Source organism: Mesoplodon densirostris, chromosome 11, assembly GCF_025265405.1.
Source record: "Mesoplodon densirostris isolate mMesDen1 chromosome 11, mMesDen1 primary haplotype, whole genome shotgun sequence".
In the NCBI taxonomy this organism is placed as follows: domain Eukaryota; kingdom Metazoa; phylum Chordata; class Mammalia; order Artiodactyla; family Ziphiidae; genus Mesoplodon; species Mesoplodon densirostris.
In genome coordinates, this window is record NC_082671.1 from 48662555 (window position 1) to 48679072 (window position 16518).

General features: G+C 47.0%; 1 protein-coding gene across 3 annotated transcripts; it reads left to right on the plus strand.

The window, feature by feature from the left end:
• Nucleotides 1-135: 135 nt before the first annotated feature.
• CSRNP2 (cysteine and serine rich nuclear protein 2) lies at nt 136-15992 on the plus strand. 3 transcript variants are annotated; one of them, XM_060114261.1, is made up of 6 exons: nt 136-379; nt 1027-1199; nt 5300-5536; nt 6812-7071; nt 10642-10938; nt 12500-15992. In XM_060114261.1, the coding sequence occupies exons 3-6, from the start codon at nt 5386-5388 to the stop codon at nt 13418-13420; spliced, it is 1629 nt and encodes a 542-aa protein (XP_059970244.1). In that variant the 5' UTR covers nt 136-379; nt 1027-1199; nt 5300-5385; the 3' UTR covers nt 13421-15992. The 3 variants fall into 3 exon arrangements, with proteins under 3 accessions (XP_059970244.1, XP_059970245.1, XP_059970247.1); XM_060114264.1 differs by lacking the exon at nt 136-379 and adding an exon at nt 594-660; XM_060114262.1 differs by lacking the exon at nt 1027-1199.
• The last annotated feature ends 526 nt before the right edge of the window (nt 15993-16518 follow it).

Genomic DNA, 16518 nt, shown 5'->3' on the forward strand with positions numbered 1-16518 from the left:
CCCGGCATGCCGCTGGGCGTGGGGCCGGCACGTAGACTCCATTTCCCAGCCTGTCCCGGGGCTCGGTCGGACGTGCCGGCGCCTATAAGACCCTGAGCGCTGCGGCCAAAGCCTATTGTTAGCCGGAGCCGGGGCGGTTCTGGGCGGCTGCTGCCGGGGGCGCCCGAGTTGCCGGCGCCGCCCGCCCTCCGCCGCCTGCCGGCCGACCTGCCCACCCACCGTCTCTCCCCGCCCTGCCGCCTTGGGAACTCCCAGACCGTCTTCGCAGCCCCGGGACTCGCTCTCTCCTCCCTCCTTCCCACTCGGGGTAGGGCGGCGACGGCGGCGGCAGCGGGGGCGGCAGAGACCATCACGGGAGGAGGCAGCTGCGGCGGAGCCGGTAATGGGCCTGGGGGTGCGGGGCGGAGGGTGCCGCCTCGTCCTTTCTCGGGATCGGCCTCCCGGCAGCTGTGGAGGAGTGGTCAACCCAGAGCCGTGGGGATGGAGGGGTCAGAAATGAGGGAGGCACGAACGGGAGCGGTCGGGGGTGGGGGGGCGGGGAGCTAGGGTGCCGCTGGGAAGGGAAGGAGTCGGGAGAGGCGTGGGAGCGAGGGGCACGGAGGACGCGGGCCCGGACTGCGGGGGCAGCTTGAGGGAGAACGACGGGCGGCTTAGAAGCCGGTAGGAATTCGGATGCGGGTTGAGTTCGGAATGGAGTGGAGATGATGTACGATGGAGGGAAGGGAAGGAAGGGGAGGGGGGAAATAGAGGAAAATGTGGGAGGAGTGGTTGGGAATTTGTGAGTAGCAGGCAGGAAGGGATGGGAAACCGGGTAGGGGCTGCAGATTGGAATGAGCGGGAAGGTTAGCAGGAATCAGAAAAGGTGCCCCGGAGCTGAAGGGTTCAGCGGGAGTGTCCGTTAAGGGGAACTGTTGACTTGACATGTCCTTTCAGCCCAGGTTCCTGATGTCTCCCATTTTTTCTGGCGTTGTGTGGGAAAACGAAAGCATCACTTTCCCTGGTTGCTAGCTTGATCTTTTTTCACAGGCCCAAACACGCAGCTGACTGCCATCCATTCCTTTTAGTGCCATGGTCTTGATTCATCCTTTTAAAGGGGTTTAGAGTGGCAGTGTGACACACAAACCGTTCTTCAGTATGAAACGTTAGAAGTTATCCCTAAGAGACACGGTGTCCCCTTGTCCTGCAGTTTTCAGTTCAAGGTAAATCCATAGTTGATTCAGATTTTCCTTTTCTTTACTCACTTTCCATTTTGCAAATGTCCAAAGCCAAGAGGATGTTGGTGTGTGCCAGAGTTATAAATGACTGCATATCCTTGAGAGTTAATGGCTCCTGCAGCATCATGTTCCATTTCTACCACAAAGATCTCGTGTCCTTCATACGATGGGAGGTTAAACATGGAAAGCCAAATTCTAACCTTGTGTCAGTGAAGGGATAAAAACCAGGGAGTGACGGTTGGAGGGGGGCTTCCCTGAAATACCTAGTTTAAACAAGATGTTTTCACTTGAGCACTTTGTAAGTTCATGATCCTGGTAATCACACGGACACATGGATCCACGAAATTCATAGTATTTGAGAAGCAACTCACAGTATTTTGTAAAAGGAGAAACAGGACCTGTCATCTTGTTTAGGTTGATCCTGACACTTAGGCAGCAAGCCTTCCTTCCTCTAACCCTACAGCTGGTAACACTGACGGTCTTACTAGAGATTTTTGGCCCTTGACCTTTAGCAGGTTGGGTTTCACTTGAATAGAGAGGCCTTCCCCTGTGAGATGTACCTTGTCTTATTTTGGACTCATTTATGAGAGAGGCTTTCATTACCTAAACTTTGTCAATACATTCTGCATCCACAAAATTGGGGGGAGGGGCAGTTCTTTTTTTGCTGGTCTCACATACTTGGGCTTTTGTTTTTGGGGGTGGTTATAGGAATCCACATAGGCCTTAAAAGGCTTAAGTCTAATACTAAAGTACAGATATGTAGATCTATTTTATTTGGTGCTAGCTTAAAAACTTCTATATCCTATGGATCTAAATTATTTCATGTACCTTTGGGAAATGTTCAACTAGTAGAAACACTTGAGAAAAGACAGAAAGACATGTAGCTAGAAAGGGTCAGTTGACCTTTCATTTTACTGGCATAAAAACTTTTATAGAGGTTTGCATTATTTTCTCCAAAAGCATTTGTTGTTTGAGTTGGCCATTTTGACAGTTAACTGTCAGTTATGACCTGCATTTCCAGTCTCATCATGTTTATTTCTGTATGGGTTTAAGTGCTTGGAGTATAACTTAGAAGTGTTTTTCTCGAACATAAGCACTGATCCTCTGCCAATGAATAAATAGTTGAGAGAAGTGGGAATGACTGACTTCTGATTGTGGTTTGAAAGGAAGTTGAATTGATAAACTGGAAAGTGGAACCTATTCTTGTTGCTGTTTCAGAGAAAGGTTTCTTCAGGCCACAGTGGAAGTGGGTGGGAGGTTTCTTGGTGCCCATTGGACATATTTATCTAACAAGTCAGGTTCACACCAGAGAGTTGGATGATGAGAGCTGGGTTGAAATTTAAACTTACATTGGTTGTCAGGACAGAATCGTCGGATTTTTTTTTTTTTTTTAAGAATGGGTTAATGGCAGAAAAAGTGATGCTAACATCCTGGATAGGGTAGGGAGCTCAGTCAATATGCACGTTATTTACATATATAGCCGTTCAGACATTTTAAGGAAAATACTTTTTTTCTAGGTTTCACATCTTTTTTCTTCTTTCTTACCGGCCTCCTGTCATTGCCCAGAAACCTCTATTCCAGAAGTGGAAGTGAGGAAGACGTAGAAAAAAGAGAGAAAGAGAATAGAACAAGCAGCCTGCAATCCTGGCTGCACGAGAGTGCACAAAAAGTGACCTGAAGGGGCTTCCCTGGTGGCGCAGTGGTTGAGAGTCTGCCTGCCGATGCAGGGGACGCAGGTTCATGCCCCGGTCCGGGAGGATCCCACATGCCGCGGAGTGGCTGGGCCCGTGAGCCATGGCCGCTGGGCCTGCGCGTCCGGAGCCTGTGCTCTGCAACCGGAGAGGCCACAACAGTGAGAGGCCCCCGTACCACAAAAAACAAACAAACAAAAAAAAGTGACCTGAAGAGAAGGGATACCCTGAGGGTACCTGGGGTTAAGACAGTGGAGAATCCTCATAATAAAGATGATCTTGGACCAGACCCAGCCTCCCGCAGGACTTAAAAGGAAATATTCAAAGGCAACCACACTACCGGAAGCAAAGGGACACCTGAACAAAGGACAGGGGTGCACATTTGCTTCCAGTTGTCAATCCCCGAGTGCTTCCAGGCTGAGGAAAAAGGCACTTCCTAGTAGCAACACTAACTGGATCTCAGTTAAAACTGAAGCCAGACTTACGTCCTTTCTGAGAAGGATTTTGAGCTCAGTCTGCTTTTTCATGTGTGGTCGATAAGATTTTTAAGTGGGGAGGAAATATTAAATTCAGTGGTCAACATTCTTTTATTTTTTTTATTCCACCCACATATGTACTCAATAGCAAAGGTCTCCCCTCCCCCAATAATAGAATAGAATGAGAAATTTGTTAGTTAATAGGTATCTTTAAGCCCAGCTGAAATCTTAACCCGTAAAAGTCCTTGGCTGTCTCCATTCTTACCCACCCATGTCCTAGGAATGTGACCTCTGATGGTAAGATCAGTAACCTGAAGAACAAAATTGATACTTTGGTTTCATTTTTAAATTTAATTACAATTCTTATCTAGTGCTTGATTATTTTTTTTCTTTCTGGCCAATTTATTTCAGGAATGTGCTTTTCTGAGATCTATGATGACAGGTTTCTTAGGTGCATCTTGTGACTTGAATGCAGAATTTTGATGAGATCTGGCTAGATAAATTAGGAAGTTCCTAAAGTACTTATTAGGTCTGGTTGACTGTGTAGAGCTGACCCAAGAGCAGGCAAATCGCTTCCAAGAGACAGTCCAGAAAAACAGCTCTGTAGCAGGCATCTCTTGACACCACAGTATATTCTGGGTAGCTGCTCTGCAGTAATGCAGCCCTGGCTTTCTGGGCAGTGTTGTTATTCCTGCTGCATAATTAGCAACTAGTGAGATCATAGTCTGGGGAGATTCTGGCATTACTGAGGCAAAAGCAGGGAGGTTTCAGATCATCACTTGTGGCTCCAGCTTTGACAGCGCTTCTGCTGAGCAGATTCATATCTTTGGGAACTTAAGTCCAAAGATGGAGGAGAAAGATTTGTACCTGGGAAATGGAATATCCCAGATTCCTTGGTTGTGTGGCAGCCTGTTGGAAACACTGCCTGCCATATCAGTGTAACCAGAATAAATTGTCACTCCTTTTGCTGTTTGTTGTGCCCTTGCTGGTTTCTTTATAGAGGGCAAAGATTGTAAAGCTACGTCTTCCTTGCACAGAGGGTGATGGTAGGTCAGCTGAGCCCTATTTTATGGAGCAGTAGGCAATTGGGAAGGAGTCTGGGTTTTGAAGCCTCTGCAGATTCTAATCTTCAGTCCATTCTTTAGAACCCAATTTGACCTTTTTAGGAGCCTGGTGAGACACTTTACATTTGTGAAGATCTGGGTAAAGCATTTCCCTGACTGCCAATGTATTTTGAAATTGAAAGGCTAGGGCAGTGTTTCCCAACGTGTGTTCCCAGGATCATTTGCCCCCCACCAAGACACTCCAGAAACAAAGGGTTCCTTAATCATGGGTGCAAAACGCTGCATTCTATTTCCTCCCACCCTTCACCAGGTTCATTAGCATATTAAAAGCCTCTAAAAGTTCTTCCATAAGCAGTTATCTAAAGTATTTTGACACAGCGGTCCCATTTCCATGTAAGAGCTATTAATATCTATGGAACTAGTTTATTTAATGGATACGCTTTAGGAAATGCCAGGCTATATTTCCACTAGGAATAATAATTGGATCTAGTCTAGGTTTAGGCACAGCCTAATTCTGCCTTTGATCCCCAGTTCCTCCTGCTGACCCCGTGGAGAGCTCTCCTGGGTGAGCAGAAGAGCAGCTACTGTTAGCCCAGGGCTAATGAGGCCTAGAGTCCAGCCGGCTTGGAAGCCAAGGCCTTCCAGTCATCTCATTATCCTAAGAGTGACTGAGACTGGAGGGCTGGGGAGAGACAAAAGTAGGAGAGTGCTGGCTGGAGAGAGATGACCTTGTTTCTAGAGAGCAGACTTCAGTGCTGGCTCGGGCGTTTTCTTCAGTGGGAGAGCCTTGTGGGTAGACTTGGGAGGGGTCTGTCTTAGGACAGGAGTGCTGATTCCTCTTTTCCCCTGGGCAGAATCCTAATGCACCTGGCTGACTGGTGGTGAGCAGGGGCTTTGGGGCCAACGTGGTGGGCTCCCCAAGGAAACCCCTTTGAAACCAATGGATGCGTTCGCGGGCTCGGGTCTCAAGAGGAAGTTTGATGATGTGGACGTGGGTTCATCAGTTTCCACCTCCGACGATGAGGTCTCCAGCAGTGACAGCGCTGACAGCTGCGACAGCCTCAACCCTCCCACAGCTGCCGGCTTCACGCGTGAGTGAGCTGCTCCCTCCCTGCCGACCCCCATGTACCCCAGGCACTGGAGCCCATTGCAGCTCTTTGAGACAGCTTTGGTCCAGCTTGGGGATTTGCCCTGATTCGTAACCTCTCCCACCCTTAGCTCAGCCTTGCTCTTTGGAGGACCTCGTTGCTCTAATATCATAGACTTACATTAAATGTGAATTATTCTAGCTGATTTTACTTGTGCTGTGCTTGGTGAGTCTCCAGAATGGGTTGAATTAAACTGAAGAAGGAGGAGTCTAGGCATCTACGCTTCCCCCACTAGAGTCCTAGAGAGTTCCACAAAATTGTAGCTCTAGCAGGACATAAATGCTTACTGCCTGGACAACTGGGACATCTCCACACGTCTTAATTCTTATGGTTCAATTAGTTTCTTGGAAAGAACTTCGGATTCTGTAGATCGGGGATTGTCTGTGGGCTAAATCTGGCTCACTGCCTGTTTTTGTAAATAAAGTTTTATTGGAACACAGCCACACCCAGTGTCTATGATGGCTTTTCATGCTACAATGGCAGAATTGAGTGGTAGTTGGCAACAGAGACCTCATGGCTTGCAAAGCCTAAAATATTTACTACCTGGACCTTTACAGAAGAAGTTTGCCATCTCCTGCTATAGGGCAACACTATCCAGGGGGTGTTGCCTGGTCGTCTAGTGGTTAGGATTCGGCATTTTCACTGCTGTGGCCCGGGTTCAGTCCCTGGTCAGGGAACCGAGATACCGCAAGCCATGTGGCACGGCCAAAACAACAACAAAACACCGTCCAAAAGAATTTTCTGTTATCATAGAAATGTTCTATATCTGCACTGTCCAGTATGATGGCCATTAGCCACATGTGGCTACTGAGCACTTGAAGTGTGATTAGTGTAACTGAGGAGCTGAATTTTAAGTTTTATTTCACTTTAATTAATTTAAATTGCCACATGTGACTAGTAGCTGCTGTATTGGACAGTGAAGCTATGTAGATTGTTACATCCTGAAAAGATTACCTAGAGATTCTCTTCCCAGCTGATGTCTAAAAATAGATTTTGTGATCATCTGTTTGGGTGAAGTCAGTCTGGAGGCAGTGGTATGGACCAGCTGATGGTCAAGGTCCCTTCCCACTGTGCTTTTAAGATTTGAAAATTAGGAAGGTCTCTAGATACAGGGAGCACCTTTGGAGAAGAGTTGAGAGCCTAGATGAATGAGAAAGAATGAGGTCCCCAAACAGGCCATCTCTGGGTTAAAGTTTTCCTTCTGTGCTCCCTTCTCAGCCACATCCATCCTGAAGCGGCAGAAGCAGCTGCGGAGGAAGAATGTGCGCTTTGACCAGGTGACTGTGTACTACTTTGCCCGGCGCCAGGGTTTCACCAGCGTGCCCAGCCAGGGCGGCAGCTCTCTGGGCATGGCCCAGCGCCATAACTCTGTACGCAGCTACACGCTCTGTGAGTTTGCTCAGGAGCAGGAGGTGAACCATCGGGAGATTCTCCGTGAACACCTGAAGGAGGAGAAGCTCCACGCCAAGAAGATGAAGGTGCCTAAGGGGTCTAGGGTCTGGTACTTCCCATGTGCCAAGATAAAGCAGGAAACCATCTAGGTCTATCATGTGGTGTTTTTGTTTTGGTTTTGGACTGTTGCCTTTGGTACATAGAGATTCCATGTCTTTCTAGTGAGAAATCTCAGATTTGGATTCAAATCTCAGTCTGAGATGCCGTTCTTTTTGTCTCTGGTAGGGAGTCTAGCCGAGATAGCAAAATGGCTTCCCTAGAATTCCCTATTCTCGCCCGCTCTGCAAGTGTTTTTAAAGTTTAAAGTGTGAATACCTGAAGATATTCAAGTCTGCCACCCCTGGACCCTGAGGAAGCAGTGTTTCAGTTTCTCGTCAAATGATTGTCCATTGGCCTGATGCACAGAACAGGTTTTGGATCTTTTACATCCTCTGAAAGGATCCTGCTGATTCTGTAACTCCCATTGCTTCTAGGTGATAGTTTTTCAGGTATAAACAATAGCATTACCAAATAGTTATTTCAATCTGTATAGTACTGGGCCTGCAGTCTGATGCCGCACCAGCTCTTCAAGTTTAGGAGGAGAACAGGGCTGGAAGACCCATCTCAGATGGCTCTTCATAGCTACACATTTGCTCCCAGCACTGCTTGGCACTCCACAGCCATAGTTTCCACCAGTCCGCAAAAATTGCCCCCAGAGTTCCTAGTTCCAACTTTGGAGAACACTGCTTCAGGCCTGGCCAAGTTCTTCTGGGCTCAAAGTATGCCGACCCACGTTACAACAGGTGGCTGCATTATTTCCAGGGTTGCGGGTGAAATCCTAATGAGACACACCGGAATGTGGTAGAGGGTCAGAGAACTGGTGGCAGAGGGTGTGTGTGAGCCAGCTCTTGCTGCTGTCTCCCTTGGAGAGCGCTATGTCTGCTGCCCGAAGTCTACGCCTAAAGACTTACACCTGTGTTTCTAACTAGAATGACATTCAGGCTTCCCTTTCTTCTGTCTGAGGAATTCCGTCACTGACCCTATCACCTTCCTGCTGCTATAGCAACAGCTGGGCAAATAAACACTCTTCTCATCATTTGTAATGAAGGTTTTCTTCCTATTCCCTAAGAAGAAACATCTCCCCTAAATCTGGTAGAGGGATGACATGTCAAAGCAGACACCCTGTTCTGTGTCCTCCTTTGTAGGAGGTCTAGAAGCCAGGCAAATGAGACTGAGAAACAGGACTGCTACTTATTAAGCAGATTTAGTGAGCAGCACAATGGTGGCATCTAATACATCTTTCTATGTCAAGAGAACACCCTTATTTTGGTCCACTTGACTCTTAGACATTTTTCCTTCTTTAGCACTCTATAGGGGAGGCAGTTGGTCTTTAAAAATATACATTTTGCATCTCCCATATGCCATCTAATATTTGTTTTCCCTTTGGGCTTCCACCCCCTCCAAAAAAAAGCTGCTGCTGCTTTGCATCAGTATTAGTACCTGTAATTTTCTAATATTCTTATGACTTTTTTTGGCCTTTTATCCATATGGAATTCATTATTATGAATGGTATGAATTGGGAATCTAACTTACTTTTTTTTCAAAAGAATATACAGTTGTCCCAATACCGTTTAATGACTAGAAGAGTCTTTTCCTTACTGATTTGAAATGCCACCTCTGTTAGAATCTATTAAATTCTCATATCTATCTACATGGGTTTCTTTCTATTGCATGTCTCATCTCTTTCCTTTGAGAGGATAGCAAGGAGGGGGAGGGTGCTTCGGAGGAGGCCAACCCTGGTGAAACAGGCAGGAGCAATGCTAAGGTCTGTGGAAAGGCCCCTTGTAGTTGGCCTGCCTGGGACAGAAATAATAGTCTAGGGGATCCCCAGAAGCACCACTTTATTTCTCTCATTTCTCTTATCACCTCCCCCCAAACAAACAAACGAACAAAACAGGTGTATACCTTATTAGCCAGGTCTCTTGCATCACATGTCTCCCAGGAGTTGTTCCTTTACCAGCACTTTTCTGGCTGGCTGATGAAATAAGCCAAACCTGCCAAAAGCGTGGCTTTTATCCTGCCAGTAGCTCCCAGAGCCCTGGGGATTGTGAGGCCTCATTTTCTTTACCCGAATTCTCTAGTGAGTTTTCAAAACTCATTCAGCCACAGATTGTCTTCAGCCTGTCCTTCCACTAAGATTCCCTTTCCTGGCTCTCTGTCCTTCTTATCCAGAGAACCCAGATTTCTGCCTGCAGAGAGTACACTCAGTATCATGTATGCCACCCTACCTCACATACAGACTTTCTGAAACCAAATAAAAAAGGATTAGGAAGGAGAAAGAGGGAATTCCTTGGCGGTCCAGTGGTTAGGACTTGGTGCTTTCACTGCCGAGGGCCCAGGTTCAGTCCCTGGTTGGGGAACTAAGATCCCACAAGCCATGCGGCACGGCCATAAAAAAAGAAAGGAGAAAGAATATATTTCTTCTAGGCTGTGGCTTGGAAGTGAGGGCTTTCTTGACAGCCATCAATAACTTCATTTTTTTTTCTCCTCCACATAAAATGAAGCTCTTCTGTGTATGCACAGATAATTATTCACACTGTGGGGATTCAGGTCCATTGACAAAGACTGGTAGGTAGTCTTGTGCTATACTTTAATGTACTCTTTTTTTTTAAAATATAAATTTATTTTATTTATTTATTTTTGGCTGCGTTGGGTCTTCATTGTTGCCCGCGGGCTTTTCTCTAGTTGCAGCGAGCGGGGGCTACTCTTCGTTGAGGTGCGCCGCTTTCTTATTGCAGTGGCTTCTCTTGTTGCGGAGCACGGGCTCTAGTCGCCCGGGCTTCAGTAGTTGTGGCACGTGGGCTCAGCAGTTGTGGCTCGCAGGCTCCAGAGCGCAGGCTCAGCAGTTGTGGCGCATGGGCTTAGTTGCTCCACGGCATGTGGGATCTTCCCGGACCAGGGCTCGAACCTGTGTCCTCTGCATTAGCGGGCAGATTCTTAACCACTGCGCCACCAGGGAAGTCCCTAATGTACTCTTCTTCCCACAGTGTGGTTTGGGGTCCTGTAGGTTGCAAACTGAAGGGTGTTTTGCAAGGTTGTTTACATCCAAGGAACATCCAGCCATTGAAATACCTTCTCTTCTTCCGTGTATGAGAAGGCAGGTTAGCTGAAGCTAAGGGTCACAAGCCTGGGAATGGAGGGTATATTTGTGGGAAAAGATTATCTTCTGGGAGGGAAGGTGAGACAGAGGTTTTAAGAAACGATCCAGAAAGGTGATGTCCCTTGTGTTGAAGGGCTGGTGTTAGAGCTGCACAGGCTTCCTGTCTTCCTGCTCTAGAATTGTTCTCTTGACCGACTCTATCCAGTACGGTAGCCACCAGCCATACTAGTGGCTATTTATACATAATTAAAATTAAATAAAGGTAAAAGTTCAGTTTCTCAGTTGCACTAGCCCCATTTATAGTGCTTGGTAGCCACACGTGCGTCGGGATAGGCTGCACGGATGTCTCCGTCACGGCAGAAAGTCCACTTGGCCCAAGCTGCTCTAGGTGCGCCCGGTGAGAAGGCTCCTGCTGATAACGCTCTAGAGCCTGACCTTCCTTCCTGTCTCTTGGCAGCTGACCAAGAACGGGACAGTGGAGTCGGTGGAGGCCGACTGCCTGACATTGGATGATGTTTCAGATGAAGATATTGATGTGGAAAACGTGGAGGTGGATGATTACTTCTTCCTGCAGCCTCTGCCCACCAAACGGCGACGGGCCCTGCTGAGGGCTTCTGGGGTCCACCGCATTGATGCTGAAGAGAAGCAAGAACTTCGAGCCATCCGACTGTCACGGGAAGAGTGTGGTTGTGACTGTCGACTGTATTGTGACCCGGAAGCGTGTGCCTGTAGCCAGGCTGGGATTAAATGCCAGGTCGGTCCACATTTTGCTGTGATAAGTGTATCTACCCTAGAGTCAGGGGTGTGTAGTGTGGGTGCCAGTGAATGTGGGAGATGCCCATGCACAGGTGAACACTTCAGTTCTGCAGCCCTGCTCCACCAACAAAGAAAACAAGTGTGACGGGATTCTTAGGCTGTGGAGATAGCAGTGATCTTTTCTTTCTGTGTATCTCACTTCCGAGGTGACAGGCAGCGGTTGCTGGCACGCGGCGGAGCGGGGTTAGTGAGGTTAATATTTAATAGCTGCCCTTGAATACTGACCGGTTCCTGGAGGTAGATGGAAGCAGAGAACTGAGGTAGGCCTTCAGATTTTGTCCTAAAAACACTTACTCACAGTACCTCTACCCCAATTTTGTAAAAATCAGAACAGTCCTCAGAATCTAATTCAGGATCAGATTTGGGCTTAAATCCATAGTGTCCTGAAAGATAGAAAGCATCATCCCCCAGAGGGCCTTCTGACAAGGGACAGTTTGGAAGACACATCTCAACTGAAAATGGCAGTACCATCCCAAAGAATGAAATTTATCTGGAACCTGTATACTGAGGCTGTGGTGCTGAGTCCTTGTGGTTGGATTTATCCTAACCTTTTCTTTCTTATTTTCAGGTTGGTATCCGATAGCTGTAGCAGGTCCGACCAGATAATGCTTTTCAGACTGAGTCCCGTAACGAATCAGTCTGTTATACACAGACCTGAGGACAGTCCTAAGAAATGGATTGTTCCTAAGAACTGGAAGGGAGAGTTCTAGAAGTTGATTTCATAGGAAGACACTGTATTTGTACAGAAGACTTGTCTTCTCACATTTTTAATTTTATTTTTGATATGTATGGGGTGTTTTCATTTGGGGGATTCACAAGGGAGATAAGGAGGTAGAAAGCATCTCCTTTCCAGCTATCCCTGGTGTAGAAGTTAATTATCTTGATAACTGCTTCCAAAGCAAGCTGGCCAACCATCAGGGGAAAATGAAGCAGGTAGTGAAAAGCTGGCCGTTATTTTGTTCGAACCTTCACTATAGCACCTTGGCAAACAAAGGCACTTTCGCCTAGTTTCCCCATTATGTGTTGCTTTGGACTAGCGAGATCTTCTACCTCCTTTCCCATGCCTGTCATCAAAGAACACAGTAGGCTTGGGCCCTGGCCTTTTGTTTTCTTAATAAAGTAGGTAGGTTCTGGAAGTGTCTCTGAGGCATACACATTTCTTTTCTCTGAGAACCGTCAGCTTTCAGAGAGGTATCTCTGGTCTTTTGACTCGAAGGGCCCTTTGACATGATCTTTGTCTTCTTTTTGTTTAGAAGAGGAAACAAAGCCCTTGAGAGAGAAATGACTTTCTTGAGGCCACACTACTAATTAGTGGCTGTGCTAGAATGGAAAGGCAGGTGGTCTGGTAACTCCCATCTAGTGCCCCGGTAGCTCACGCTGCAGGTTATGTTTTGAATTGGTTGCTTCTCTTGTAAGGGGACCTCAAACCCTGACTGCCTGTGTTCGCCAGCTAACGTCTCGTATCTCATCTGGCCTCAACCTCCTTGTCCCCGCCTCAGGTGGATCGCATGTCCTTTCCATGTGGCTGCTCCCGGGACGGCTGTGGGAACATGGCTGGGCGCATTGAATTCAACCCAATCCGGGTCCGGACTCATTACCTCCACACCATCATGAAGCTGGAGCTGGAGAGCAAGCGGCAGGTGAGTCGCCCGCCAGCCCCCGACGAGGAGCCCTCCCCCGCTGCCAGCTGCAGCCTGGCGGCAGCACAGGGCTCAGAGACACAGGACTTCCAGGAGTTCATCGCCGAGAATGAGACGGCGGTGCTGCACCTGCAGAGTGCGGAGGAGCTGGAGCGGCTCCAGGCGGAGGAGGACTCGAGTGGCTCCAGTGCCAGCCTGGACTCCAGCATAGAGAGCCTGGGCGTGTGCATCCTGGAGGAGCCCCTGGCTGTCCCCGAAGAGCTGTGCCCAGGCCTGACAGCCCCCATCCTTATCCAGGCTCAGCTGCCCCCAGGTTCCTCCGTGCTGTGTTTTGCCGAGAACTCGGACCAGCCAACTGCCTCAGCCGTGAACAACCCATCCTACTTGAACGGTGGGCCCCTGGTCTACTACCAGGTGGAGCAGAGGCCAGTCCTGGGGGTGAAAGGAGAGCCTGGTACAGAAGAAGTCCCGCCCTCGTTCCCCAAGGAGAAGGATCTGAGTGTCTTCTCTCTCCCGGTTACCTCACTGGTGGCTTGTGGCCCCACAGACCCGGCTGCCCTCTGTAAGTCAGAGGTGGGGAAAACATCCACTCTAGAAGCGCTAGTGCCCGAAGATCGTAACCCCGAGGAGCCTGAGGATGAAGACTTCCGCCCCTCTTGGTCCCCCTCAAACCTCCCCTCGCGCACGGACAATGAAGAGGGCTGTGTGGTGGAGACCGCACAGCAGAGTGAGGACCGGCCCCCTGAAGAGCCTTCCCTGGAGCTCCCTCTGGCAGTGTGACACGGGGATGGAGATTATGCCTCTTGCCCATTCTCTATTTATTCCCTTATTTTATCTAACACCATTTCAAAAACAAAACTGTAGAAGCAGCTGCTGCTCCCATGTTATTTTATTGGGATCTTTGGGGGAACGGATGGGAAAGGATTGTCTGTACAAGTATTTTTTAAAGGGCCAACAGAACCAAGGAGACCAGCCTCAGCTCCATCTGGGGATAGAATCTTGGGGCAGAGGAGGCTGCATACTGAGCTTTCTGGGCCGTTGGAACCACACTACGATCTCACAGGAGAAGCTGGGTAATTCAAACAGCTGTTCACGTAGGGACCAGAACACAACAATTGGAACAGCATGAAAGAGCCCCTTCCCTCTCCTGAGCTCCAGGCGGGGAACAAGCTCATTTTCCTCAGTGGTTACTCTGATATCCCAATTTGGTGTATCATAATAATACAGTTGCAATCAGCAGCTGGTTGAGTCTAGAGAGGAGGGGGTGAAAGGGTCTCTGCTTCTGTACAAAACATCCAGGATCTATAAAAATTTAACCTGCGTTCCCTGGGCCCCTATTTGGTAAATAAGTTAATATTTGACATGTTTGGTGTTCTCTGACCTGTTCCCCACACTGGGGATTCCTGGTCTTAACTTGAATTGTTTCTTTCACATGTTCTTAGGTACTAGAGTTAAACTGGTCTTGTGTTTTTTTTTAACCCCTCTGTCCTTTTTCCTTTGAAGGGAAAGAGCTAGGTTGGCTGGGGATGTGGCATCAAGAGCCTGAGTCTTCTGTATGTGTCTAACCCCAGGTCCATCAGGCAGCTTTAGTCTGGGGCTCACACATCCCATGGGAGGCCTGTGTAGAGCATTAACCTGTGTCCAGAGGCGGCAGCAGGAACAGGCTGCTGTCTGGGAAGATGACTTTGTGCCACGCTTGCTTTTTCACCCAGGTTGTCCCCCACCCCCACCCCAGGTTGAGAAATTTGAGCTTTAAAGGAATGTAGGATGTGGCAAGTTCACCGACTAGTTTTTGTTTCCTTTTTGTATCTGCCTTCATGGTCCCTCTTGGATATACAGGGTTAGAGTTCTTATACTATGTTCTTATACTGTTCACCCCCAATAACTGCAAATGCTTATTGGATCCCTCCCATCTCGATATATAAAGATTGGAAGCCAAACCGGTTCTTAAATGCTACATACAACCTCCAGGTTCTGAAGAAGTCAAGTTCTGACTGTAACCTTTGAGGTCTATAGAGTGGGACTCAGATTCAGTGTGTACCTGAATTAGGGGGGATACGGTTCCTGTTCTCTCATGTCCTGCTTACGTTCCAGGATGTCCTCCATTGAACGCCACTGAATTCTTTTTACTAGCAAAGGTATCTTTGCCTTTTTTATTTCATTCTTTTTTTGTGGCCTCTGTTTGAAGAGGGGGGCAGTAGGGAGCAAACCACTCTTCTTTAGCTTCCTTTACACCATGCTTCATTACTGCTATCGGGTTATTAACCAGGAAAACAAAAAGTAAAAAACTTTTTTTTTTGGTGGAGGAGGTAACTGTTCCTACTTATCTTGCTCATAAATCATAAAGCCTTTTCTTGTGGGATCTTAAGGCCCTGGTGTCTGAAAGCAACCTTCACGTACATCGCAGCAGCATTTCACCTATCAAACCTAAACTGAGCCTGAAAGACCTCATACTTAACACAGATACATCTTTTAACGCATTCTGCCTCTCCCGTTCATTCCTGTTTTTGCTGGGTTTTACATTTGCAGGGGAGTTAATAAGTCATAGGCCTTTATCTCTCCCCATCCTCTAGTCTCGAAATAGAGTCGAGAGTCTGAAGTACCTGAGATCTAGGTGCTATCCTGAACTGAGCTATACTCTGCCACCTTAGACTGGTCCCCTCAGATATAAGACTGAAGTTTAATTGGGAATTTGGAGAAAAATGTTTCTAGAAGTTTGCGTTGGAAGGTGAAGGTGAGCGTCATACATTCCCTCCTTAGGAAGGCTCCAGCCTAAGCTAGGGAGTGGATTTCACCTGTTCAGTGAGACACACATTTGGGATCAAACCAAGAATTTGCATCTAACTAGACTCATTGCCAACCTCCCAAGATAATTTGATTTTTCTGAAAAAACTAGTTTCTTAATATAAGTCCATCCCTTCATTAACTCTGCAATTCTGACTCACTTATCCAAAGCTTTTAAATGCTAAATATTAACGTTTAGCATTAACTGTCTTGTCAAGCAAAGGGCCTCTTCTACAAACCTGATCCATCTCGTTTCTGGTGCTACCTGAGTTGGACAGAATTATAGTTCATGGTTGCTAGAAAGGCTAGGCCTCTGATCACAGAGGCAGAGAGCTTCAGTCCCACTTAGTCTAGGCCTAGATCAAAAATGATTATTACAACGCTTAATTATTTTCCAATTTCCTTTCTCACATACTGTACACAGGTAGTATTTTCAATGTGAATCCAAAGCTTGTCTGGTTCTCTGAAAAAAAAAATTTTTTTTTTGCCTTTTAGGTCCTTTACATTGTGATAATGCTGTATTTAAAGAGAATATTTAAATGTAATATTAAAGAAATATTCAAAAGAATGGTGTATTATTCTTTATCTTGGCAGACCACAAGTCAGTTACTTGTTAGAGAAAAGATGCTTCTCTAGCATTGTATATAAAACCAATTAGGTCAGTTAAGGATTAATGTTAACAATAGGAATGTTTTATGGTGGAAAAATAGAACATTCTTTGGAGCATCAAGAGCTTTACTTGCATCATATGCCCTAACATACCTTTTCAGCTGAAGCAGGCCTTGATCTGCCCTGCTGGAGCTTTTCCCACCTCAGTCCCTACTCTTGGGGCCCACTTTGTAATTCCATTACTTTACATATATATATATGTATATATATATATATATATGAAATTCTCTATTCCTGGTTACCATCTTATAACCCAGCAAGAGGATCAACTTCAAATTAGCTCCTTTGTCATTTCCATCCCATCAGAAGGTTCTACTCCAACCAGTTATCTCACCATTAGTTAGCTTATGTCAGTCAGTCTTGTAAACGGAGCCTTAGTAAAATGATTAGGGTATGCATAAGTAATTTCCAGCAACTGGTTTCAG

Excerpts from the sequence above, each read along its gene's own strand:
- CSRNP2 (XM_060114261.1), top strand. The coding sequence starts at position 5,386 with ATGGATGCGTTCGCGGGCTCGGGTCTCAAGAGGAAGTTTGATGATGTG. Across the intron at positions 7,072-10,641 it reads TCCACGCCAAGAAGATGAAG|CTGACCAAGAACGGGACAGT; the intron begins GTGCCTAAGGGG and ends GTCTCTTGGCAG. Across the intron at positions 10,939-12,499 it reads AGGCTGGGATTAAATGCCAG|GTGGATCGCATGTCCTTTCC; the intron begins GTCGGTCCACAT and ends TCCCCGCCTCAG.